The sequence below is a fragment of the Gobius niger genome, assembly GCF_951799975.1.
Source record: "Gobius niger genome assembly, chromosome: 14".
NCBI classification, from domain to species: domain Eukaryota; kingdom Metazoa; phylum Chordata; class Actinopteri; order Gobiiformes; family Gobiidae; genus Gobius; species Gobius niger.
In genome coordinates this window covers 22,046,333-22,072,858 of record NC_136865.1, presented here as the reverse complement: position 1 = coordinate 22,072,858, position 26,526 = coordinate 22,046,333, and the positions used below count along the sequence as shown (strand labels likewise).

The 26,526-nt window shown below is 40.9% G+C and overlaps 2 protein-coding genes and 1 long non-coding RNA gene across 3 annotated transcripts; 2 read left to right on the top strand and 1 right to left on the bottom strand.

Moving 5' to 3' along the window:
- Window positions 1-3,939: 3,939 nt before the first annotated feature.
- Window positions 3,940-4,323, bottom strand: LOC306974050. The gene is made up of 3 exons (XR_013793599.1): window positions 4,218-4,323; window positions 4,071-4,147; window positions 3,940-3,980 (listed from the first exon to the last, which is right to left on the bottom strand). It is a non-coding gene; the product is annotated as an uncharacterized lncRNA (long non-coding RNA).
- Window positions 4,324-11,877: 7,554 nt separating this feature from the next.
- On the top strand, window positions 11,878-15,110 carry LOC306973901 (elongation factor 1-alpha). Its single transcript, XM_079570981.1, has 7 exons — window positions 11,878-12,032; window positions 12,811-12,964; window positions 13,272-13,451; window positions 13,522-13,969; window positions 14,043-14,299; window positions 14,373-14,607; window positions 14,672-15,110. Exons 2-7 carry the CDS (start codon window positions 12,821-12,823, stop codon window positions 14,791-14,793), a joined length of 1,386 nt encoding a protein of 461 aa, XP_079427107.1. The 5' UTR covers window positions 11,878-12,032; window positions 12,811-12,820; the 3' UTR covers window positions 14,794-15,110.
- A 153-nt stretch (window positions 15,111-15,263) lies between these two features.
- Window positions 15,264-24,203, top strand: LOC306973900 (elongation factor 1-alpha-like). Its single transcript, XM_079570980.1, has 8 exons — window positions 15,264-15,375; window positions 16,082-16,232; window positions 18,178-18,357; window positions 18,733-19,029; window positions 20,570-20,720; window positions 21,906-22,162; window positions 22,262-22,496; window positions 23,895-24,203. The coding sequence occupies exons 2-8, from the start codon at window positions 16,089-16,091 to the stop codon at window positions 24,017-24,019; spliced, it is 1,389 nt and encodes a 462-aa protein (XP_079427106.1). The 5' UTR covers window positions 15,264-15,375; window positions 16,082-16,088; the 3' UTR covers window positions 24,020-24,203.
- Window positions 24,204-26,526: the final 2,323 nt, after the last annotated feature.

Here is a 26,526-nt window from a genome sequence, read left to right as displayed (position 1 = left end):
CTAGCACTAGTGTAGCATTAGCCGAGCACCACTAAACTCTTCAAATATAAGGACTGCATGAATTTAAAAAAAAAATATATGTATCTCCAGAAATCAACAACACCTTGGATAACTAGGAAATTAGGCCCTATGTCAAAAATCCTGAATTATCCCTTTAATTCTAAGGTGTCCTTGGGTGACATGAAAGGCACCATCGAATTAATGTCATTATTATTAAGCACGACGCGCAGTGCATTCTCAGGCACACCAGGGTTTTATAAAGGTGAGCCAACAACACTATATTTAGCTTCCTAGTTACAGCCAGCAATTTTTGTTGTTGTTGTCCTGACACTCTAGCCTGGCTAACACCAGACTAAAATCACAAGTGATATTTAGTCTGGTTTACGATCGTCCATAGTCGTTTATTGGGCGCTACGAATGTCTATCATGCGTCTGCACGTAGCCATAGCCAATCGTATCATCGTATGAGATGACATATGACGTACCCGCTGTAAACTTTTGTGATAAATAATTTAGAACACGGCCTAAAGCTTGATCGAAAAATACCATCGTGTCTGCTGTCATGTTTGATCCGTAAATAAACGTATTATTTTTTTATCCGTAAATAAACTACAAGCTTCCGTGTATCGAATAGCGTGTCATCGTCTTGCCGTCCCTCCTCGTTCTGTGATTGGTTCCCAAATCCATGCAAAAATTTCAGCCATGGTCCCCAGGCTGCTGTGCAGTTCGAAATGATTCGAGCGCACACAGCAGCCTGGCGTTAGCCAGGTTACTGACACTCTGGAACATTGAGGATTCTGTTTCGAATTAAAATTAAGTGCAAAATCCTCTACACTACATTTACTTCAGAGGAACATGTTCTTTTTAGAATCTGAACACAACACAAAGCAATGTAAGCGTTTTAAAGGCACACTGTGTAACATTTTTAATTATACCGGTACAACCATACAAGATCCTAATGACCAGCTCGACCAAGATGACGCTATTTTTGCACTGGGTAATCAAAGAAGGGATCTGAGTAAACCACAGCATGTGCACATAGGGAAAAGGGAGGGCTAGGGCTTTCTGATCTAAGATTGTATTATTGAGCTTTTGAAATGACAAAACAAGGCAAGCATTGGCACAAGCATGAGTCCATTGGATCGCAGTGGAAGAGGAGATATGTTTTCTTTATTAAAGGGATATTTTTGACATAGGGCCTCAGTTATCCAGAGTGTTGTTGATTTCTGGATTGTTTTAAATTCGTTTTATTCATGCAGTCCTTATATTTGAAGAGTTTAGTGGTTCTAGGCTAGTGCTAGATACAGGATATATATATATCTCCAGAAATCACATAACTATATTGTAAGGTGTAACAATACCAGGAGTAGTTCGAAATCCGCGCAGTAATATCTTCACTTTACTGTGTGAACGCCGAACTACTCCTGGTATTATTACGCCTTACAATATAGTTCCCCCTTTTATCCGCTCAGAAAATCCACATTGTTTAATTTTGTGTAATTATAATTTGTAGAGGAACACTTCACGTAACCATATTTAAATAGGGAAAACGTGGAAGAGCTTGGTAGCTTCTATCTTGAACTGTTTTCGAGCTATAGTGGAGAGGAGGGGAGGTTAAATGCTGACGCCGTCTGCGCTGTGTTCACTTGATTGAAGGGTGAAGACCAGACAGGTGCTAAAGAACTCATCTAAGCTAAGGTAAGAACATATCTCAGTATGTAAAAACGGTGGGCTATTCCTTTAAAGGGCTACTAACCCCTCCTTCCAGAGCCTCAGTATCAGAGCCTCAGATTTGAAAATCTCAACAGAAAGGGGGCGTTGCCTGGAGGACTAAGGGGCACGCGGGAGGGGTGAGGGGTGGGAGGGGCTTGAGGCTTCTGACTTCGACGCTGCACCTGCAGCGCTCCTCGTAAACAAAGTCCGAGCATGGGAGCATGGAGTTCCAGCGAGCTAACTTATTTAGCAACTTGTTCCACTGGGACAGCTCGACAGCTCTCTCTACACAGGGGGGGCATCGTGGCAGACAGCGACCTTGTACCTGAGGCGCTGGGTCATTTATTCCTCTGTCATTTACAAAGCTAGCAGCTTAGCATTGAGCTCGATCGACGTTAGCATCGCAGCTAAGGGACGTAACTGTCCTGGCTGCTTCAGAATTTACCGATCTATTTTAGATGTAGACTTTTGCTGTGGTCTACGTGAACATGGGAGATGTATCTCAGTGTCCTCAGCAGAGTGTGTGATATAGAGACGTGGCTATTTGTGTTACAAAGATTTTTATTATTTTTCTTACAGCAAAGTGCACAAAACATATCAAATAAATAAATGTAGGCCTGTATTATTGAGCAGGAACGCTGTCTTTTTGAAATTGATTTTTGGTTTGCCATTGAAGATGTGAGACAGAATCATTCAGGTCATGTTTCTCTAAAGGCTTGACTGTAACATTGTGAACCCAAAGAGCCAGTTAGCCCTAAGTAAATAGCCTGAAGTAATTTCTATTACTAAATTTAGTGAACTAAAAGGTTTAACCAACGTTAACACATACACTAAACTACCACTGAATGATGACACTGTAGAGTAAAGGCTATAATGAAGTATTTAGATGTATGCTGTTTTAGTTGAATATTGAAATATTAATGAAAATTATAGATCTTGTTTTGTACCAGTACTTGATTCTGCACTTCTGGCTCTTACAACAGTGCAATTTCCAAATTATAGCACAATTTCTTTGGTAAAACTTACTACAAACTTACAGCTCACATTTCACTTGAGGTTGAGCTGCATGTGCCACTCACTTGGCCTACATAGTGTGCAATAAACAAATTGAACAGACAAAGTTGACTGGTTATGTTATACAATACCAACTGTAATAAATATACATGCAGTAAGTTTTCAGCTTCTAGAAACATAAAGTGGTGCTGCATATACCTTCCTGTGACATATCTGACAGAACATATACAGGCTTCATTTTTTTTTTACTGCCCACAATTAAATCTTGCATGAAACATTGATTTTAATCTATTACGTTGTCCAATGGGCACAGAATGGTTCAGGCACAGGTCCTTTGTGTGCTCCTGATATGGGAGAGGATCCTCGACCACACTTTCAAACAGCAGGGCCATTAGTTGGTCAAAGTAGACAAACAAAGCACAAAACATTTGTCCTTGTAAAAGCATTGGTTGTGTTGTTTTTAATGTGACATACCTGAGGTAGCTCTGGTCTTCATGGCTCTCACTGTGTAGTCTCCACGCTTGAATTTTGGATACACTATGACGATTTGCCTTTTTTAATCATAATTCAAGGCACCAACCTGCACCCTAAAATTTCACAAATAAACATTAATATGCAGTATCTATTTTCTAAACATTTCAAAGTGATAAAATAACTAGTGAATATTTGTTGAACCTTTAGGAATCATTACCTGGCCAGCATTCCTTTGAATAAGAGGCCCAGACTATTGTGAGAATCAGACTATGGATTCCTCAATATTTGAAGTGTGGTATTGTGGGCTTATTTTAGCTTAATCTTTCAAAAAACGTGGTGTTAACAAAAGAGTAAGAGTCTCTCGCATGCTGCTGTGCCTACAAAGAATTATAAAGAATTACAAAGAATAATAAATTGATATGTGAAGTGTAAATACATCAATATAAATTAGATATTGGGAGGAGTCATTGTAATTACACATAGTTGATTTTGGCCACTCTCTTGCATCATCCCCAACCAAAGGCCTGTGAAGACAGCGAGGGAACAGGGGGTTTTCCGTGGACATTCTGAATGTAGTTGCCCAGATGTCCACTCAGCCACAGCCTTTGATGGTGACCAGTAGAGATGATTCATATAGATGGTTCACAATGCTTTTCTTCCACCTCGTCATTTCCTCCGTTCACCTTTTCTGGCCCAGCGCATCATTTTTTTCCAATCTCTGGGACACAAAACACAAACCCCTCCTTCTCCATGCGCACGCTGTTTCCAACCTCATTGCTCTAATAAGACAAAAAAATAAGAATATGAGTTCTATCATAATGCACAGTTATCCAAAGTTACATATTTATGTTTGTATTGTAATGTTTTACCTGGACTAGCTGGATGTCAATGACTTTGTTACTCGTTAGATTCATCATGGTGTAACTGCCATACTTGGCTGAATGTCCTACATGAATGCAAGTTATACATTAGCTGACTTTTAATACTTCAAATAAATGTTTATTAAATGTATTTACCAGGTGAATCTGCCCGCATGTCCCCGCCCAGTGTAACAGAGCCGCTTTCAAGAGCCTCCCTGATGAGGTCCTCCTGCTCCAGCTTCCACTGCCAGTTGACCGTAGGGATGAGGAGCTTTGCCTGATGCCTATAGAAGCACTGCTCTGACAGTCCCTGAATATTGAAGGCCCCCAAGAACTATAAAATTAAAACATCTGTTATCATCGGATAATATATGGAAAAATAAAATGTTTTTGTAGTACCTTTGAAATCTGGCTAAAGGATGAGCCGGTGAACAGCACAGCAGCACAGAGCTGTAGGTTTCCAGCTGGGATGTTGTTCACCATGGGCTGACTGGACCACTGACTGGAGAACTCACAGCGAGGACACTGTTGAGTGACCCAGACAGGACATCGCCTAAACAGCTCCAGCAGTTGGTCCTCAAGAACAATATGTTCTTTGTCCTTGTGTGGAGGGACTTCAGCAGGAATGCTATATAAAATAAAGGATATTTCATCCCTCAAAAAACCAGGACGCTGTATATATTTTTTCAATTAAAACTCTAGATTTCCTTTGTACCTTGAACAGTTCACAGTGCTGGCACTGTCGTCGATGTGGAAGCTGGGGTCAGACGCTGACACCTCACACCTTCTCCTTTTTAAAGATGTAGAGGCTGCTCTGGGACTGTCAGGGAGAGGGATTTCCATCAGGTCCTCAGTCCCACAACCGACGCTTGTGTAAGCGGTCCGGGCTTGAGTAGCTGTACAAAACACAAACAAAAAAAACACGTTTAAAATGGCAGTAATTACACAACTTGTGTCTAACTACAGTATATAAAAAAACAAAAGTGTAGACTGTTTTATACATAAAATGACAGTGCTGTATAAAGGATAAATAGATTTCACCTTTGCGTCGCCTGCTCGGCTTCACATTGGCCTGGACACTTGCATGCCTTGTAATGACTGGATCAGTCTGGACATTTCTCTCTGCTCACTTTTGGCTGAAAACATAACAATAAATAATATTTATAAAGTGCACACACAAGTGACATGCAAACACATTGTTTGTATTGATGATTTATAGGAATACAACCTAGGATATACTTCAGAATATGCCACCCTATAGCAGATCAACCAAATATTTGTATCAGGTTAATTCTGGCTACAGTCGGCTACTAAAAACTTCCAAATGGTTTGGCATTTTGAAAAGCTGCGTCCAAATAGGTGTAAACTTTGGTTCACTTCAGAAAACTTGTCAACATGAACATAATTATCAGAATTTATCCTACTTTGTGAACCTGTTCAACAACAATGGCAATAACAACTATACTGATTCTGAAACCACGTAAGAACAGCTCACATCTGTGAGCGCCCAATGACCACACGGTCCACCTGGAGTGGTCAGCCCTCTCCTCACTGACCACACGGTCCACCTGGAGTGGTCAGCCCTCTCCTCACTGACCACACGGTCCACCTGGAGTGGTCAGCCCTCTCCTCACTGACCGCATTCGAGCATCAAACGGGAGCAGAGCGCGCACGGAGCCGGTCAGTTTAGCCTCAGACACACAGTACGTTCTAGCTATACGTTAGCTTTACAGGCTAGCTATACGTTAGCTTTACAGGCTAGCTTGTAGCTACTGTCAAAAGCTACAGTCATGTCAAACTTCGATTAGTTTGGTGCTCAGACTCGTGCACATTTGCGCACAGTGTTGGCGTAACTTTGCAGACGGATGCATTAGCAGGCTGCCCCGGGCAGCGAGTAGACGCGCTTATAACCGGTGGCTGCTGTTCCTCAGCCACAGTGAGCGAGTGCGGGACACGTCGCCTGGAGCTGAGGCTGCAGTGTCTATTTACACGCCATATTTTTTCAACAGATCTACACGACTCATGTGATTGGTGTTATCAGAGGCCAAAACGGCGAATTTGTTTGAGACACTACAATAACGATCTATTCTGACGTGCACATAAAAATTCTATATACTGTACATGACTCAATCTGTGAGCAAAGTAGCTACTACTGACAGAAATGACCGGGACAGAGTGAACCAAGTGCCTCTTTTTACAGCAGCTACAATCAATGCAATTACTACCAAATCCAAAATGGGTAAATCATTATTTTTCTCACTCACCTCACATTGTTGGCGGGGCAGGAGTGTCTGTGGGGACGGCCTCGCTCTTCAAACGGAGAAGACTAGCATAGCCCAGTTCAACCTCGGTGAAGTTGGCGAAGGAATCAGCACGTAAAATGGTCTTTGCAAACTCCAGCCCCACTACGCTACACTTCCTCCCCATCCTAACACAGTACAATTCACAACTAACAATTAAATTATACACGATAGACCACTAAAAGCAATACTAACAAACGCCCTAAGCTAAACTGAGCTAACTAATCTAACAATAAAAGCAACTAGTGACTAAAACTACAATATTCAACAACTAACACAACTAAAACTATACACTTATTTATAATAAAAAAGCTATCCTAATAAAATCTACCTAAATGCTATGACAACTAATCGCAAACCTGACAATCGATGAAAATATTCTCTCGTTATTCCAACTCCAACTCGCTACGGGGGCGTGAGCGAGACTGAGCCCTTTTATACCCCAGAGCGGCAGGGCCCGTGACATCATCTCTCGCCTCCTGACATCATCTCTCTCCCCTCCGCTAATTGGGTGCCGAATTCAAAAAATCAAATGCAGTACCGACAGTTCGCTGCAGATGGCGCCACACGGACGGTTTGGGACACAAAGACAGGATTTCAACAAATTTGCACTAAATTGTTAAAATAGTGACATATACACGTAGACAACACTATAAGATACCCATTTATACAACTTAGCTAGAAAAAAAAGTTGATTTGGGGGTTAGTTGTTCTTTAATGACTATACAGATATTAAGAATCCAGTTATATTGCACTCCGGGATGTCTGGGCAAAAGCTCACAAAATCTTTAAACATTAACATACAACTATTCCTATTGGGAGCAGTGATTCTCCAAAGGTATAACACAATCGAGGATTTATATGAAGATGGTGTATTCTTATCATATAACCAGCTGTGGCAGAAATATGACTTGATGGGTAAAAGTAATTTCTGGAAATATATTTACAGTTAAGAAGTTGTTTTGGCTCAGTCAGTTTAAGTTATAATCAAATAACAAATTATGAGAAGCATCCACGAAAAAAACACAGAGTCTCAGTTCTCTAAAGTAGCTGCTCTTGTCATGAGTATTGATTCTGATAGCCTGAAATTGTGTTGGCAAAAAGACTTTGAACCAGATAAGTGGGGAAAATAGTTGCAGAGTGTGGTAAATATGCAAAAGATAAAATGTAGCTGAACAGCCTGTCATTGCTAGTTTGTGAATGGAATGTAAGAAAACTGGACGATTCTCTAAAAGGCGGGAGACAGTGTGACGCCGTGGGACAGGTTTTGGGGCCATATAAAAGTAGATGGACACCCTAAATAATAAAAAAAAAAGAAATAATAATAATAATAATCAACCTGTCCTAGACTAAACCATGTATTTATTTTCATTTTTTGTTGTATTGTAATGAGAACTGTCAGGACACACTTGCGGGAGGACATTTGGTCAATCTGCCTTATCTTCCGAATTGCAAAATAATGTAACTTAAACCGCTTTAAGACTGTATCTGAGTTTGAAATATTAACCCCTCAAGTAAAACAAAAACAAATAAGAAACATTTGAGACGAATTTTCTCTTCTGAAACACTGAAGAGGCACAAAGAGCCGCCCAAACCTGCAGCACAGCGGAGGCGTCACAAGAGGCGCTAGGAAACAAAAAAGGGACAGGAGGAAGAGGAAGGAGCAGGTGGAGGAGCTGACCAGTGCAGGACACCACGCTCTGGTTATAACAAAATATACAATCATTTCAATAACTCTTGATATTTAAAAGAGTACACACTGAAATGAGAGAAAACAATTAATTCTGTACATTAAGGGGAGACACTGCAGGCAAAACTCAATTTTTTCAGTTTTCAGGTTTTGGGACAAATTGGTCTCTGAACATATAAGCTTTCACCCGGAAACAGAAAATATGCCTAATCTTCACAAAAACATGTTCAAATATTGCGCTGATTCAATGTTTGCCCATAGACTTATATAGGACAATGCAATTTCAAGGGCCTTTTTCTCAAAACACATTTTTGTTGTTCGTTTGTCGGACCTAAAGACTTCACATTTTCCAGCCTTGGACTGAACAATATTTGGAAGATTTTTTCAGAGGGATTTTTTATTATCTAATCCCTAAACCCCATTTATTGAGTTTTGAATGTGAAAAAATGAGGCGAAAATTACATTTTTACAAATTTTTCGACTAAAAAACTAAAACTAAACAAGAAATCCTAGATCCCCTCTGAAAAAATCTTGGTAGCTCATTTACCAATGAAATGAAACAATAAATTTGAATGTAGCTCTATCCATTATTCAGATTTCGTCGCCGAAAAGATGGGAAATTTGGGGCATTTTTAGGCATAAAACACCTTGTTCTTATATGAAAAGATAAAATGACAGAAAACTTTATGCCAGTGATCGACAGCAAAAGTTTCAAATTGATATCTGTAAAAAATCCCTGTTCACCTGCAGGGGCTAGATGCAAGTTTGCCATTTTATACTCACTACTGCCACCTCAGGTCATACGTGTAACTGCAGCTTATATCAAGCTCGTGCATGACGACACTATCAGACCCGAATTACCACCTTTTTGAGTGACAGTGCAGGATTTTAATGGAAGCTGTGGTGAACAGGTCTGGGCTCATTCTACACATAAGGACATTGCTGGAACATGTAGGGGGAGGAAAATACTGAACTGTAACATTTTTAAACGCCGTATAGTCCCTTTAAATAAAAGGAAATGAATTAAATTTAAATTAACAAAAGGCTGTGATTTTTTTTCCATCTGTCAACGTGAAGCTTTTGTCACTTGAAGATTTACTCATTCCAAATGTTTCAAGTAGAAGTGAAGTGTACTGCGTGATAAAAGTAGTGCAGTTACTTCAGTTACTCGAGATCATGTACTTGAGTAAATGTAGCTGTGTAATAACAGTAGCCGTAATAGATGTGTAGAGTTTAGTGGGAAGGTCTGAAACTGGATCAACCAGAATGTTCAACCATTGTCAGACAAAAGACATGTTTTACTAGTGAATTCAGACCTGTCCTCCACCTCAGTGAACTAAATACTCTAGTACATATGTCACAATCACGGTCTTGTCGTCAAATCCGGTCCAAAACAGCACAATTTCAGGAGGAATAATTGTGAACTGTTGTACTGTTATGCTGTGGTTAGGAAAGTTAAACCAGGATTTGACAATGACCACGATCAGATTGTGCAAAAACCATAGTGCATGTCATCGCAGAGAGTCCCTCCCTGTGTAGGCGCTCAGATATCACGCCTCAGCCTGCTCTCATAGCCGTTAGCCCCTTTAGCTTTCTCTCAGGCTTTGACAGATGGAAGCAGCTGCATGAGTGAAGAGCTCTCCCTATTACCTGAGCTGTATGTGGAGGGAGGGGGGCAAAAAGCTGGGAGTGTGTATGGCAATGTGTGTACTTGTACAAATACTTAAATGTGTAATAGTAACAGTACTGAAGTATGATAGTTGGGGGCTGCAGCTGTCTCTAATCTCCTGCGTCTCAGAGGGATGGAGGAGACTGCCCTATTGACCTTCTCATAGCATAACAATATAGCTGTAAGTCTGTTAAAATGTACTCAAAAGGAGTACGTTTAAAAAATGGCACATGTACTCAAATTAAATGAAACATTTCTTAAACTTGAGTAAAATTACTAAACTTGAACCCGAAGTCTAAACTTCATGAATTGCATTTTCAGGGTTAATCATGTTCACATTTTGTACAATCAACAGTACGAAACTTTTGTACATGCTTTTATTGGAATGAAAAACCTCAAATCCTTTTATAATAATTAATAAATATCTTGGTATTTTAATTGATGATTGCTTTTTTTATTCTTTTATAAAATAATTCGGATTCAGACTGAAATTAAAACATAAATTTTGCTTTTGATAAAATTGGGTTTATTGTTTGAAGCTGGGAAGAAACTTGCCATTTCCTGGTTTATGTCTGCTCTTGATGAGGGTAAATGATTGAGTACACGGACTCTTGTAACTTGTGTCTATAATTTTGTCTCTACTTCCTGCAGGATACGTTTTCAGATCAACAAGGTTCAATAATTAAAATATATTCATCAACATTTGCTTCAGCCTCTCACTTCTTGATGCAGTTATCCCCAGATGTGATCTGCCGTCCTCTGAATGCAAATGCAGGATTGTTGAGGTGTTGTGGAGACAGCAGGAGTCTGTTTTTTCAGACTGTGTGAATGCAAATGGCTTGGGATAATCTGGTCAGGCTAATTCGCAGAGAGCTCCCACCTGGTGGGGGTCTACAGTCCACAGTCTTATGCCGATACCTGGGGGGTTGGGTGACGACGCTCATTCAGGCATGTCTTGCATGCTGCCTAAGGCTGGACTGAAAAAGTTAAGTTTCAATCAAAAGTTACCAGCGAATGCAAAATATAGACCAAAAATTATATATATAAAATAATAATAATAATAAATGTTTTTTCACTGTGACATTCACTGGCAGTGACAGTTGTGTTAAACACTGTTTACAAATTGCAGTGTTGTTTTGTAATAAGATAGCAAGTAGAAACAATGTAAAGAATTGCACAAGACATGTTTTTTGATTTATTTATAACAATTAATCAAGCCCATCCCAGCAGGTCCCGACACTAGACCTACTGTAAACTATACCTTGTAATGTATTTAAATGAGGAACAAAAGCTGACTTTATAACTCGATAGGCTTGTGGCCTACTTACTTGATATTGCACCATAGCACTGATAGCCTGATGGAGTTGAATAGGCCTAGTATTGATACAGCCAACACCAGCTCAGCTCTGGTATAACTTTGTATCTCCACCTTTTCATAAGCCACAGTGTTGAAGATGTGAATATCTTTTTAGTTCTTTAATAAGCTTATAGGCTACTTGCCTCCCAGCTGTGAGAAATCATGCATGACTGTGAGCCGGGCTGGCTCATCATCCTGTGACGCGCTACTGCTGCTGCTGATGTGACCGTATCGGATATTTTCAATGGCTATTTGAATAGATCGATCTCGTTGCGTATATAGCCAGATATTTATCCTTTCTACGTAGTTTTTTTTACACACAAGAAAAAGCATGGCAACACGCCTGAAAGCTTTTTAATTAATTTCACGTAGGCTACCAGCCTGTTTTCTGTTGTGGCACAAAGTTTTGATACAAGTACAACAGCAGTTTTAAACCTGGGGGGGAAAAAATAAAAAATGTAATCGCTGTAAATTGCATGATGCGGGCAGCCCATCCCAAAATTATCCCAGATGTTTCCTTTTTTTTTTTATCACTATTTTTTTATTTTGAAGTTATGCGATAACTGCTCATTATAACATGTGTATCACAAAAGAATGAACATAAACTGAAATACTCTTTTATTTCTCTTTGTCTCATCTTTCTCTTCAATTAGCTCTCTAATAATTTAATTTAGCTACTGAACGACGGGAAAGTACATAAAAACGAGCCAGTCTTTGAACGGCTCTTTGAAGTGAACGGATACCAGAGATTCGGCTACCGCTGAAAGAGCCGTAAATCCTCCCATCACTGTGACGCCATGACGTTTTCCCAGGAATGCGTTTGATTTGCGGGTTTTTGCGCAGGCCGCCTCCCTCGCATCGACTATATAACCCCTCGATCCTCCCAATCTCTTCCTCTTTCTGTTACCTGGCTCAGGGGCAGCAGCGTTGGCCGTGAAAAAACCCAGAAACACCGGTAAGTTTCTCCGTATTTACCCAATTTTCGTCATTTTGTGCCTTTGTTGCTAGCTTCTGCCGTTGCGTAGCCTGTAGACACGAGACAAGTACGGTTAACTGTCGCGTTTTGTCGCCAATTTTGCCTGATAAAAGTTATGTAACGCGGATGAATAACCTGTAGCTTTTAAATGTAAGGAATCTAGGCTTGTGTATTAGCTAGCTTTACCCCTCCATGTGTCCTTCTAAGTGGGTTTTTTGTGCGAATTTTGGTCCAAGTTGTAAGTAACTCGTGGGCGGCTTTTTGATGGAGGCTGAGTTAGCTGGAACAAAGGGAGCACTTGCGAAAACTGATGCCGGGGATGTGGGAAAGGCATTTCACTCTCCTCCCGTCTTGAAACAACTGTGTGTAATTCTCAAGTAACAGGTGTTGAGGTCCTGGCAGAGATGGCTTCTGAATATTTGGCAGTCTTTGTAACTTAATCCGACGTGGCCTATGGTTAACACGTGTTTGGCGTGGACAGGGGCCGACTGCGGCCTAGTCCGCTTCCGTGAAATGACTGCGTAAATCGCAGGGTGGCGAGCATGGCAACGGTTTAAATGGAAAATGTTAATTGTGACCCCCTATTATTTACAAAATGAGGCCCTTTTTTATATCAGTCTTGACCTTCAATCCACGTCTGACTTGAGTTTTAAAGCCGGTTCGGTTGGTGACGTGGCTGTGTTTGGGAAAGGACTCTCATACGATTAGATTAACGATGTTTGGATTAACGATGTTTAACGTTTTTTTTTATCCGCAGTAACAACAAAATGGGAAAGGAAAAGGTCCACATCAACATCGTGGTCATTGGCCATGTCGACTCCGGCAAGTCCACTTCTACCGGTCATTTGATCTACAAATGCGGTGGAATCGACAAGAGAACCATCGAGAAGTTTGAGAAAGAAGCCGCTGAGGTAAGCTTTTACACTTTTCTAATCACAAATGGAGTTTGACTCTGTCCAAAATGGCGGCATCGGCACAGTGCGCTGCTGGCACGAGGGTGTAGCACCGAGAGCGCGCACGCGGGGTGGGGCCTGTGCGCCTTAGTCAGGCTGACTCAATAGTTATCAATGTGGATGAATGAGAGCTTTCACAAACGATAGTTATCAATGTTCCACATTAACTGCAGTCATGTAACAATGATTATCAATGATCCACATTAACTGCAGTCATAATTACTGAATGCTCTTATATAAGATATTTTGCTGATTTGTTTTATAGATGGGCAAGGGCTCTTTCAAATACGCTTGGGTGCTGGACAAACTGAAGGCCGAGCGTGAGCGTGGTATCACCATCGACATTGCTCTGTGGAAGTTTGAGACCAGCAGGTACTATGTGACCATCATTGATGCTCCTGGACACAGGGACTTCATCAAGAACATGATCACTGGAACTTCACAGGTAAGTTACTTCACTGCTGCTAGTTCATACTAATTGTGTCCGACTTCCTCTAATCGCATGGTTTTATTAGGCTGACTGCGCCGTGCTGATCGTTGCTGCTGGTGTCGGTGAGTTTGAGGCTGGTATCTCCAAGAACGGACAGACCCGCGAGCACGCCCTGCTGGCCTTCACCCTCGGTGTGAAGCAGCTCATTGTCGGCGTGAACAAGATGGACTCTACTGAGCCGCCATACAGCCAGGCCCGTTTCGAGGAGATCACCAAGGAAGTCAGCACGTACATCAAGAAGATTGGATACAACCCCGCCACCGTTGCCTTTGTCCCAATCTCTGGGTGGCACGGAGACAACATGTTGGAGTCCAGTGAAAAGATGGGCTGGTTCAAGGGCTGGAAGATCGAACGTAAAGAAGGCTCATCCAGTGGTACCACTCTGCTGGAGGCTCTGGATGCCATCCAGCCCCCCTCCCGACCCACTGACAAAGCCCTCCGTCTGCCCCTGCAGGATGTCTACAAAATTGGAGGTGGGTTTCTGGTCAATCAAACTTTTAAATGTGTGATCAAAATGTATTTGATTTTAACAGCGTTCTCTCTTAGGCATTGGCACTGTCCCCGTGGGCCGTGTGGAGACTGGCATCATCAAGCCTGGCATGGTGGTGACCTTCGCCCCTGTCAACCTGACCACTGAGGTCAAGTCTGTGGAGATGCACCACGAATCTCTGCCCGAGGCTGTTCCCGGAGACAACGTTGGCTTTAACGTCAAGAACGTGTCCGTCAAGGAAATCCGTCGTGGCTATGTTGCTGGTGACAGCAAGAACGACCCACCCAAGGGAGCTGATACCTTCAATGCTCAGGTTTGTCAGTGGAGTAACTACTACTATACGTTCCTAAATTATGATTTTAACTGACCTAATGTGCACTTTCCAGGTCATCATCCTGAACCACCCTGGCCAGATCAATGAGGGTTATGCCCCAGTGCTGGACTGCCACACTGCTCACATCGCATGCAAGTTCAAGGAGCTGATTGAGAAGATCGACCGTCGTTCTGGCAAGAAGCTTGAGGACAACCCCAAATTCGTCAAATCTGGAGATGCTGCCATCGTCAAGATGGTCCCACAGAAACCCATGGTTGTGGAGCCCTTCTCAAGCTACCCTCCCCTTGGTAAGTTTATGCAATATTGATCATTGCATGCAGTTATGCGTTTCTAACCTTATCTCCTCCTCAGGTCGTTTCGCTGTGCGTGACATGAGGCAGACTGTGGCTGTAGGTGTCATCAAGGCAGTTGACTACAAGGAAGTCTCTGGCAAAACCACAAAGGCTGCAGACAAGGCCAATAAGAAGAAATGAATGGTTGTGCAGGACATCATCTCGGGAAATGTGTGCCGGCAGCAGCGGGCCACTACTTCAACTCACTTCCCCCCTTTTCTTGGACCATCTTCTCTGAGGCAGAGCTCTCTGCTCAAGGACTGGCTTATGCTGATTAAAACCCATCGTAAAAGTTTTCGCAGGAAAAAGTTCTGCAGCATTGTCTTTTAAATCGCAGACGGTGCCTCTTCAGTTGAGTTTAAGTTGGAAATGGTTTAGAACTCTTGATGTTTAAATGCCACAAATTTGATTGGAAAGAAGCTGCTGGTAACTAATAAAATAAAATTCTATGAAAAAAATCGACACTGTTGTCCCTGCTCGTCAATGTGGTAACTACAAGTCACAGGCTGAGCTTGTCTTGCAGCTGTCTTTGACCGTGCTGTTGGGGGTACACTTGTCCACCACTCAGCCAATGGCTTTCCTTATTTTTAGTTTGACAGCAACAAGAGGCTTCGCAGCACTCCCCCTCCCCTTCCGTCGGGTATAAAATCTCAGGACGGGTCACACTCAGTCCTTTTTTTTCCCCTTTGCTGGTAGTTGGGGTCCTCTTGTTGCTGGACAAAGGTTTGTTCCTAATCTTGTATTTTCTATGCATGAATATTGGTGAAACAAACTGACAATGGCTTTGATTTGCTGCGTGGGTTTGAAGGGAACGTTTAAGTGGCCTGAGCTGTGGCTTTAGTTCTTTGAAGGCTTAAACTGCATTATCTTTCATGTATATTTGAGTCATTTCTGCTTGTCATGCTGTACACGTGAACGCGCGTCTAGTCATTGCCCTGTGCGGGAGCGCGCCTGCAGTAACATGGCGGATGAGCGCGCGCTCCCAACATGGAGGCGCACGCCGGTGTCCAGAGCACATGGCTGAGTCACCGGTGTCTGTCTGGCACCACAGCACCGACTACCGACAAGTATTTGACACTGAGCCTGTGTGAGAAAAGCCCATTTCAGCCTAGTTTTCACCGTGGAAAAATAACATTGGAGGCTCAAATTTCAGGGTACTGTGTTTGAAAGGGTTGTGTTATGATCAGGAACATTGGTAATAAAAGCCACACATGGTCATGGAATGTTTTTGTTTTTCATTTTACTGTTTGCCTAGTTCACATGGGACAATAAAGCTGATAAAATATTTGACGTGTAATAAAATCCAAGAGATGCATGGCTCCTCTTTCTTCATTTCAACTTAAACCGAGCAATTCATGTTCAATCTGGTCGAATGATGAAGCCGTTTTATGTGTTAAAGTGTAAAACTAAGTGTTTTTTTATTCTGTAGTAACAAAATGGGAAAGGAAAAGATCCACATCAACATCGTGGTGATTGGCCATGTCGACTCCGGCAAGTCCACGACCACCGGTCATCTGATCTACAAATGCGGTGGAATCGACAAGAGAACCATCGAGAAGTTCGAGAAAGAGGCCGCTGAGGTACTGCCGCAGGGGACAGTAAAACCCCGTCATGTGACCAGCAAAATTAAGCAACACAGTCATGAAGTCAGTGGGTGCGGCTGCGTGGGACAGGGATACTGCCAATAAACCTGTCATTGAGCGCCCTCTAGTGCTTTCAAACAGATACACATTTTAGGATCCTTTGGTACATTTTTTTTTGTATTACTTTAAATCACTACATTATACAGCAGCTATTTTTATGTCCTACTCCACTACTATGTATTTTAATAGTATTTTTGAATAGTGGTCAACGCATATATTCACACAGATCTTTTTAGAGACATGTAGTCGGTGTAGCTGCAGTAACATCATTCTGATCAGATTTGGATCAATTTTAGTCTGTCACCAGCAGCCATATTACAGTCTGTGTGACCTTGTTTGATAATGCGATTTCTAAAACATCCCAAAATGTAGCTCTTTCAGTAGTTCAAAACAATCTGAGAGATACTTTTTTTTACTATTTGAAAGTGGATTTTTTTAAATACATTTACTTTCATTTACATTAAGCTCTTCTATGTTTGCACTTTACTTAAAGGCCTTATTTTTTTTAATCACAAAACGATGGAAGGGGAAGCCACTATAATACAATGTTAGTTGTATTTATAACTTTTGGGCACATTAGACACATTTCACAATTTGAAAGCAATTTGTCTATTTATTTATTCTTTTCTTTTTAACATTTTTTTGAACATTTACGGGAAGAGATACAGAAATAGTTTCCGTTCACTGAAAACTGTCTTTTTTTCATTACTAGAAAAAAAAAAAATCAGTTTTAGTGCCTATAAGTTTATTATTATTTATTATGTATTAAGTGCATTTTATGATGAATACTTTTTACTTTTACTTCACTACATTTTAGAGCCTGTATCTGTACTTTCTACTGCACTACATTTTTTACTTGTGTTAAAAGTAAAAGTATTTTATTTTCAAAGTGACCTCTCTCCAATGAACTGGTTTAGTCCCAGTTTAGACTTGGTCTAGTGGTTTACACCTTTAGATCTGGTTTAGACCTGACCTAGTCTAGTCCGGGTTTAGACCTGGTTTAGACCTGGTTTAGTTCCTGTTTTTGACCTGAGTTAGTGGTTTACTCGTTTAGACCTGGTTTGATTCAAATGATTCAAAAATAATCCTGCACATTAAACTCTTTAATACTTTTACTTACTACCTATAAAGTACATTTTACACTGCATACTTTTGTACTTTTACTTACTTACATACTTTTATTTTTACTTAAGTATGTGTTTGGTCCTATCTTTTACTTAAAGGAGCTATACCTGATTTTATTTCTAGAGATGGAATGAAAAATATTTTTCCTCCTTAAGTCTATTGTAAACTCAATTGTTTGTGAGGAAAACAGTGTGCACCAAATTATAAAACATTTGTATCAATTTTATGAACTTTCAGGCTATTTTTGTAGCATTTTTGTGAAAGTGACCCTGAAAAGTGACCCTGCAAGTTGTAAAATGTGCCTATTAACTTGTCCCTGTAAAGAATTTGGATGCAACAAATATATTAAGAAAGTTATGAATGAGTTTGGCCCACAACTAACATTCTAATTTAGTGGCTTCTCCTTTCATTGTTTGCAATCAAAAAAATCAGGTGTAGGGCCTTTAAGTAAGAATATCGAGTACTTCTTCCACCACTGCTGGTTTGGGACAGATTTTGAGAAGGTAAACATATCAAACTTATCAGACTTTTATTTATACCCCCCTAAAACACACATTTAAATTGTAATCTTGAATCAAAGGGGAACCGAGGCCTAAATGTTGTAGAGTGCTACCGAAAAGTGGCAAAGCTAATAAGGGCAGACTTCCACAATAGTTCTCATTCTTGACTTTCCTATAAAAAAATTGGACTCTTTGTAATATTTTCTTCTCATTATTAATCGCTTTGGTCTCTGTTTCGGCGTGCTTCTGTGAATTAGATGGGCAAGGGCTCTTTCAAATACGCCTGGGTGCTGGACAAACTGAAGGCCGAGCGTGAGCGTGGTATCACCATCGACATCGCTCTGTGGAAGTTTGAGACCGTCAAGTACTATGTGACCATCATTGATGCTCCCGGACACAGGGACTTCATCAAGAACATGATCACTGGCACCTCCCAGGTAAAGTATGCATTGCATTGTATTTAATGTGGTCTTTGTTGCATATTTATTGTCATAGGGGTAGAAATCTTAATTTAAATGGCTGCAATTGGCAAATCTTAAAAGCTGTAGACACTTTAGTCCAATTCAGGTCTTCCTTACCCTGTCATTTAGAAATATACAAACTGAAATGCAGGTGATTTTTTTAGTCTTCTCTCATGTGTTAGCTTTTTACCTTTATTTAACTTGAAGACAGTGATACTGAGTAAAGACAAGAGGCAATCGTGGAAGTAGTAAAGAAAAAGGTTTTTGATCAGAGAGGTCAGATTGTAAAGTATGTGTAGGTCACTTTTTAGATTCTGTATAGCACTAATACCCATGTTCCCTAAACTCCAGGCTGACTGCGCCGTGCTGATCGTTGCTGCTGGTGTCGGTGAGTTTGAAGCCGGTATCTCCAAGAACGGACAGACCCGCGAGCACGCCCTGCTGGCCTACACCCTCGGCGTGAAGCAGCTCATCATCGGCGTGAACAAGATGGACAACACCGAGCCGCCTTACAGCCAGAAGCGCTTCGAGGAGATCACCAAGGAAGTCAGCGCCTACGTCAAGAAGATTGGCTACAACCCCAACACTGTCGCCTTCGTCCCCATCTCCGGGTGGCACGGGGACAACATGCTGGAGGCCAGCGACAAGGTGAGGCTATGAATGAAACTTTTAGTATGACATGGATATAGTGAACTGTACAAAGGTTAAACTAACACAGCAAAGGGTCGTGACCAGTGTTAATTTTTACAGCATATTTTAATCTAGTTTTAGTCTTAGTCTTTTGACGAAAATGTAATTTAATTTTAGTCGAGATTTAGTTAAAAAAAAATCTTCAATTTCAGTCTACTTTTAGTCGACTAAAATTGTAAGTAGATTTAGTCGACTAAATTTAAGACAAATTTAGTCGACCTTACATTTATAATATTCTTTATAATCATATTTAATAAGGCTCTTCTGCTTCATGGAGCTGCTCCACATGAACAAAGCTCAGAGCTGATCCTTTGGCAGAGAATTTACATGATCTGAGGCTCTTTCAGACGGTCAATAGAAGTTTGCATGATTTTAGTCTCTCCCTTTCATTTTTATTTGGTCTTATTTTAGTCGACAAAAATATCTGGACATTTTAGTCATAGTTTTAGTCTCATGAAAAACTTTTAATTTAGTTTTAGTCCAATTTTAGTCGTCAAAAATATCACTTTGACTAAAATCGAGACTAAATATTTCAGTCGACGAAATTAACACTGGTCGTGACCTCATGTCTTGACTCAACAGTTTGCTGAATGTCACTAGACTAATAGAGTTTGGGCTATTTATATATTTATAAGACTTTTTGAACAACCTGTGTCAAATCTAAAATTCTACAATAACTTAAAGGGACTACACAGAGTTTAAAAATGTTTAAATTAAGTATTTTTCTCCCCCTACATGCTCCAACAATGTCCTAAGGAGTAGAATGAGCCCAGACTTGTTCATCACAACTGCCTCAACTATTTCAGTAATCGATTAATCGTTTTCTAGCAAACACAGACTAAAATAGAGCAAGAAAGACATGACGATTATGTATTTTGGATGACAACCTACTTTGTTTTTAAAGTTAGGATCTGTTGTGTTTTGTACATTATAAACTTCATAAATATCTGTCTTTGTCTCGTCCAATCAGAAAGCAGAATTAGCACAAAGAACCTCCTACAAACGTTCTTCTTCTTCTTCTTCTTCTTCTTCTTCTTCTTCTTCTTCTTCTTCTTCTTCTTCTTCTTCTTCTTCTTCTTCTTCTTCTTCTTCTTCTTCTTCCTCTTCTTCTTCTTCCTCTTCTTCTTCTTCTTCTTCTTCTTCTTCTTCTTCTTCCACTTCTTCTTCCACTTCTTCTTCCACTTCTTCTTCTTCTTCCGCATAAGACCTGAGGTGGCAGTAGCGAGTATAAAATGACCAACTTGCATCTTGTCTCTTTAATCTAAACCCATTTAACAATTGCATTACATATTGAATAAAGAAACCAAAAAATGTCCATGTTGATTCACTCTATTCACTGCGTAGTTGCCCTACCCCATTGAAACTAAACTATCTTACATACATGATATATCAAAATTAGAAATTGTCTCAGCTCTAGAACTTAGTAAAGATTCAGATCGGTTTTACAGGGAGCTGGTTCCGTCTGTCTCACATGTGTTTTCCTTGTGTCTGTTTTCAGATGCCTTGGTTCAAGGGCTGGAAGGTCGACCGTAAGGAGGGCGGAGCCACTGGCGTCACTCTCCTGGATGCTTTGGACTCCATCCTGCCCCCCTCCCGCCCCACCGACAAGCCCCTCCGTCTCCCCCTGCAGGACGTGTACAAAATTGGCGGTAAGGGGTATCCAAAAATAAGAAGAACATTTTGTGAAGAAGGGGTTGTTTGTTTAAACCACTCAGACGTCCTGGAGTTCATGATTATGTTTGAAGTTTCTTAAGTTGTCAGCTGCACAGGGCTGTTATAGGTGAGGATATTTGACCTCTTTTCGAATTTGTTGAAAAGTCTTAAAGGAATAGGCCACCGTTTTTACATACTGAGATATGTTCTTAACTTAGCTTTGACGAGTTCTTTTGTACCTGTCTGGTCTTCCCCCGTGCCTTCAATCACGTAAACACAGCGCAGACGGCGTTAGCATTTAGCCTCTCCCTCTCTCCTCTATAGCTCCAAAACAGGTCAAGATAGAAGCTACCAAGCTCTTCCACGTTTTCCCTATTTAAATATGGTTACGTGAAGTGTTACATTACAAAGTATAATACACAAAATAAAACAATGTGGATTTTCTAAGCGGATAAAAGGGGTTACTATATTCTAAGGTGTAATAATACCAGGAGTAGTTTGGCATCCGCACAGTAAAGTGAAGATTACTGCTCAGTAAAGTGAAGATTACTGCGCAGATTTCGAACTACTCCTGGTATTATTACGCCTTACAATATAGTTCCCCCTTTTATCCGCTTAGAAAATCCACATTGTTTCATTTTGTTTATTATACTTTGTAGTGTAACACTTCACGTAACCATATTTAAATAGGGAAAACGTGGAAGAGCTTGGTAGCTTCTATCTTGACCTGTTTTGGAGCTATAGTGGAGAGAGGGAGAGGCTAAATGCTAACGCCGTCTGCGCTGTGTTTACGTGACTGAAGGCACGGGTGAAGATCAGACAGGTGACGGTGGCCTATTCCTTTAAAACATAAAAAACAGCCCAGTCCAGCTGATGACTTTAGCTACAAGTTTAGGCTGAAACATTTAGCGTATATAGGGTTGATAATGATCTCTGAATCGTTATTTCCTGGACAAATGAGAGCCAGAAATAAAGACAATGGTCTCAAATCAAGAAGAGAAGGATTTTATTTGTGCATCGCCTTTCACAGACAGGATCACAAAGTGCTTTAGGTGGGACAATTTACATTTGGGGGCAGACCGACAGAAGCGGAGCCGCACTCAGTCACCACCAGAAATCATTCACTCTTGTACATGTTTTTAGAAGTGTCGCCCAAACTAAACTTGAATCCCCTCCCGCAGGTATCGGCACTGTCCCCGTGGGCCGTGTGGAGACTGGTATCCTGAAGCCCGGTGTGGTGGTGACCTTCGCCCCTCCCAACCTGACCACTGAGGTCAAGTCTGTGGAGATGCACCACGAGTCCCTGACCGAGGCTCTCCCCGGAGACAACGTCGGCTTTAACATCAAGAACGTGTCCGTCAAAGAGATTCGCCGTGGCAACGTGGCCGGTGACAGCAAGAACGACCCCCCATTGGCTGCTGAGAACTTCACCGCTCAGGTTACCAGAATTCCCTCAAACCAGAGGAAGCTCTCCGCTGTTATTATAATTACATTTCTTTCTTTTTTCTATGTGATCTAATGTTCTCTTTTTCCTCAGGTGATCATCCTGAACCACCCCGGTCAGATCTCTCAGGGTTACGCTCCCGTGCTGGACTGCCACACCGCGCACATCGCCTGTAAGTTCAGCGAGCTCAAGGAGAAGATCGATCGTCGCTCAGGCAAAAAGCTGGAGGACAACCCCAAAGCCCTGAAGTCCGGAGACGCCGCCATCGTCACCATGGTCCCGGGAAAACCCATGTGTGTGGAGAGCTTCTCCCAGTACCCTCCCCTGGGTGAGTCAACGCGAGTTTCACATACACAAATGATCCTAAACTGGTGAGGGCAAAGAAATGCAATGGATTTTTATGCTTGTAATGCGGCACTGAGTAAAAAACATCCCATCAAAACATACTCGAATTCTTGCTCATTTTAATTGAATACTATTACACTCACATTCAGAGATTCAGCTTTATTTTTGTTGCACTTTAAAAACTAAAAGTACTTAGTAAGAAGACGTTTGTTCGTGTAAAATGATATTCCTCGAGTAGAAATAGCCGGGCCTAAGGGACGTCATCTACGGAAAGTGCTTTAAATTGCATATATGATTTATAATTGTCATTCCTAGATCAATACACACTATTAGGGCCCGACCGATGTTTGGGTATTTTTAACCTCTTAACCCCCACCTGGACCAAGCACATTTTTGCCAGTTTAGCTTTACCCAAATCTAAAAGCTTCTTGGTAAAAATGGTCAAAATAGCAACGAGAATGAGATGATAACGAGAAAGAAAATGCAACAAAAAAGCAATTAAAAAATGTGTGACGAAAATCCAACAAAAGGCCAATAAAGAGCAACAGAAAAGTGACAAAAAGCAATGAAAATGTGGGAAAAATGTGACGAAAATTCAACAACAAACAATGTTAAAAAAGTGGCGACAATGCGAGGAAAAAGCTCCATTTAGATTTTTGAGTTTTGTAGGTCTTCGCTTTCCAATGAGGCCTATAGACTTTTGCATATAATTTCAGAACCATAAGAGACAGAGACTTACCGTTTTTTGTTTTGGAATAAGCTGATCAATGCTTTTTAAACAAGCTCCCTCTGAAGTACCCATTAAACCTGGATATACAGCGCCCCCTGCTGTCACAGTTCAACACTGACACGTTTGGAACCTTCATGCACAGGATTTTAGACCAGACGTTTTTAAAAAGTATCAGCGGTGCAGATCGGCATCGGCCAATCAAAAATCCCCAAACAATCGGTTATTGGCCTTGGAAAAACACACGTCTGTCGTCCTCTTTTGATATAATTCTGTGATTGAAATCTTTACTATAATAATTAATGTTTAACTATAGACTATTGGACAGATAAAGAAACAAGCAAACATCAAATTACTTTAGTTAAAACATCGGCCTATACTGTACATCAGCTATCGTTCAGGCCAACCCCCTTCATATCAGTATCGGGGCCCTAAAAATCCATATCGGTTGTGACCTACATACTGTAATGTTTTTACTTGTACCACCTGGTAGCACACAATTTACCAAGGGCAAAATTTAAGAAATGACCCTTTATTTTGAGGGTCGCAGCCTGGAAAAGTGTCTTTTATGAGGTGGTGGTGCTGTGCATGGTGTGAAATGTTTGAGTGCCCCTGATCCAAACAGCAACTCAAAAATGTACCGTTCACTTTCAGGACGTTTTGCCGTTCGTGACATGAGGCAGACCGTCGCTGTGGGCGTGATCAAGGCAGTGGAGAAGAAGTCCCCGTCCTCAGGAAAGGTGACCAAGTCCGCACAGAAGGCCGACAAGAAGAAATGAATTGTCATGCAGGACGTCCTCCAACTTCACCCAGCACTGACTTCTCTGACGCACTGCTCTCTACTCAAGGACTGGCTTATGCTGATCAATACCCATCACAAAAGCTTCCGGAGGAAAGGAGGGCCTGTGCTGTTTAGGGAAGTTGAAAGATACAAATAATAGAAAAATAAAAACTGCCAAATATAAATGCCTTTTTGTTTTTGTTTACACATAATGGTGAAGGAAAACATGGTTGGTGAATCAGATAGATAGATAGATAGACAGATAGACAGATAGACAGATAGACAGATAGATAGATAGATAGATAGATAGATAGATAGATAGATAGATAGATAGATAGATAGATAGACAGATAGATAGATAGATAGATAGATAGATAGATAGACAGATAGATAGATAGATAGATAGATAGATAGATAGATAGATAGATAGATAGATAGATAGATAGATAGATAGATAGATAGATAGATAGATAGATAGATAGATAGATAGAGGGTGCATAGGGTGCTTGGTGTTACTGAGGATGGCCTGGACCTTTCTCCCCATGTACCTCTCAACCACTGCCTCGACAGCATCCAGAGACCCCCCGACCACTGACCCCGCCCTCTTAACCAGCTTGTCCAGCCTGTTACGGTTTTTGACAGACATGTTATTGCCCCAGCAGATGGCAGCATAAGAAAGAACAGCAGCAACAACAGACTGGTTAAACATAGACAGCATTTGGTTACACACATCAAAAGACTTGGCCTCCAGGTGGACACCTAGATAGTTCAATGTCCTGTCCGTGTATGTTGAATGGCTGGAGACGGTTCTTTTTCTTGCCAAAGTAGATGTCCAAAGTCATTTCTTTGGTCTTGTTTGTGTTCAGAAAGAGTGAGTTCTTAGTGCTGTAATCACTGAAGGCCGTGATCAACTTCATGTACTCCCCCTGCTGGTTGTCTTTTGAACACTTCTGAACGTGACCAGTGTCAGAGTAATTGAAGTCAGACATATAGATGGTGAAGAGAGAAGGAGCGAGCCTCAGAACAGAATCTGAGGTGGTGTGGCTCCTCAATACTGATAGCTGTCAGATAGCTGTGGATCCACGTGATGAAGGTCTGGGCAACCCTTAATCCCTCCAGCTGTGAATATCAATTGTGAATGAATGCAAGAATGAATAGTTGTCTATCAGTGGAGACAGGCCAGTTTGGTTAAGGAGCACACGCACCACTATACAATCACTGCGAACATTATTGCCCAGACTTGTTAATGGTGAGCCCCACCTAAAGCTTCAAGTTTGCAAGTTTATTTTTACACAACAACGCAATTCATACACAAAGTAATTCAAACTGCTTTACTAGAACTAGGAGGTTTTGTTAAAAGCGCACTTGGAAGGCAAATAAAAGTAGTCATAGTAATATTACATTAAAAGCAATGAGTGCAGAATACTTTCAATTGTGAAATGCTAAACAGACCTTCTATAGCCTGTATTAACATTGTCAGAGGAGTTTATTTGTAGAGCACAATTCATACACAAAGAGCTTCACCGTTACTTAAAGTTACAGCTATTTTCAGCCTGGATTTGAACGTTGCCAGAGTTGAGGCCTGTCCCACATCTGTGTAAACTGAAATGCAGCCTCACTGTTATTACTATTGACTATGGGAACCACCTGGAGACCCCTCCCTGATGTTCTGGGGGCCCGAAACGGTTCATATGGATCTGACAGGAGCAGAGGTGGGTAGTATTCTGTTACATTTAACTTTTTGAAGAAATTTGACTTACTACAGTCGCTATACTAATCAGCACTTTTTACTTCTACTTGAATAATATAGTAATAAAGTACATATTAGTTAGTTTTACTTAAATTTAAAGTTCCTTGGGCCACTGTGTGAGTACATTTTAAAGTAACAACTTCATGTAGACTGAACATAGGTGACGTTTGTGTTTCGTGCTCCTCTTTCTTCAAATATATAAAATACAAAAAGGGGGTATTTTCTTTGTAATAATGTTGAAAATCCTAATATTTCCAAAGTTTTGTTTCTCATAATTTCTGTCACAACTGACACATAAATCAGACTTTTGCACTCAAACAGTTACTCAGTACTCACGGTACACAAGTAACAAGTGACAACAGTACTTTTTAACTTTTATTGAGTATATATTTGGGCCACTACTTTTTACTTGTATTTGAGTTATTTCAAAGGAATGTCACTACTTCAGCAAATATTTTAGCCTCTCTAACTCACTCTGGACATGAGAGGTGTACTTGGTGCTAAACTAATGAAAGACTTATGCACAAGCAGAGCTGTTTTAAATTATATTCTCTGAGTGACAGGAAGCCAGTGCAGAGACCAGATCACTGGACTAATATGGTCGTACTTCCTGGTTCTTGTCAGGACTTGAGCTGCAGCGTTTTGAAAAAGTCTCTCTGAGTCTGGTTTAAACACTATACGTTTGATCTTGGCAATTTGTTTTAGATGGCAAAAAGCTGCTGATGTTATTACTTTCATATGGCTGAAGAAGTATG

Coding starts and splice junctions, on each gene's coding strand:
- LOC306973901 (XM_079570981.1), top strand. CDS start 12,821: ATGGGAAAGGAAAAGGTCCACATCAACATCGTGGTCATTGGCCATGTC. Junction 13,452..13,521: donor TGATCACTGGAACTTCACAG/GTAAGTTACTTC, acceptor TGGTTTTATTAG/GCTGACTGCGCCGTGCTGAT. Junction 13,970..14,042: donor GGATGTCTACAAAATTGGAG/GTGGGTTTCTGG, acceptor GTTCTCTCTTAG/GCATTGGCACTGTCCCCGTG.
- LOC306973900 (XM_079570980.1), top strand. CDS start 16,089: ATGGGAAAGGAAAAGATCCACATCAACATCGTGGTGATTGGCCATGTC. Junction 16,233..18,177: donor TCGAGAAAGAGGCCGCTGAG/GTACTGCCGCAG, acceptor TCTGTGAATTAG/ATGGGCAAGGGCTCTTTCAA. Junction 22,163..22,261: donor CTGAGAACTTCACCGCTCAG/GTTACCAGAATT, acceptor CTTTTTCCTCAG/GTGATCATCCTGAACCACCC.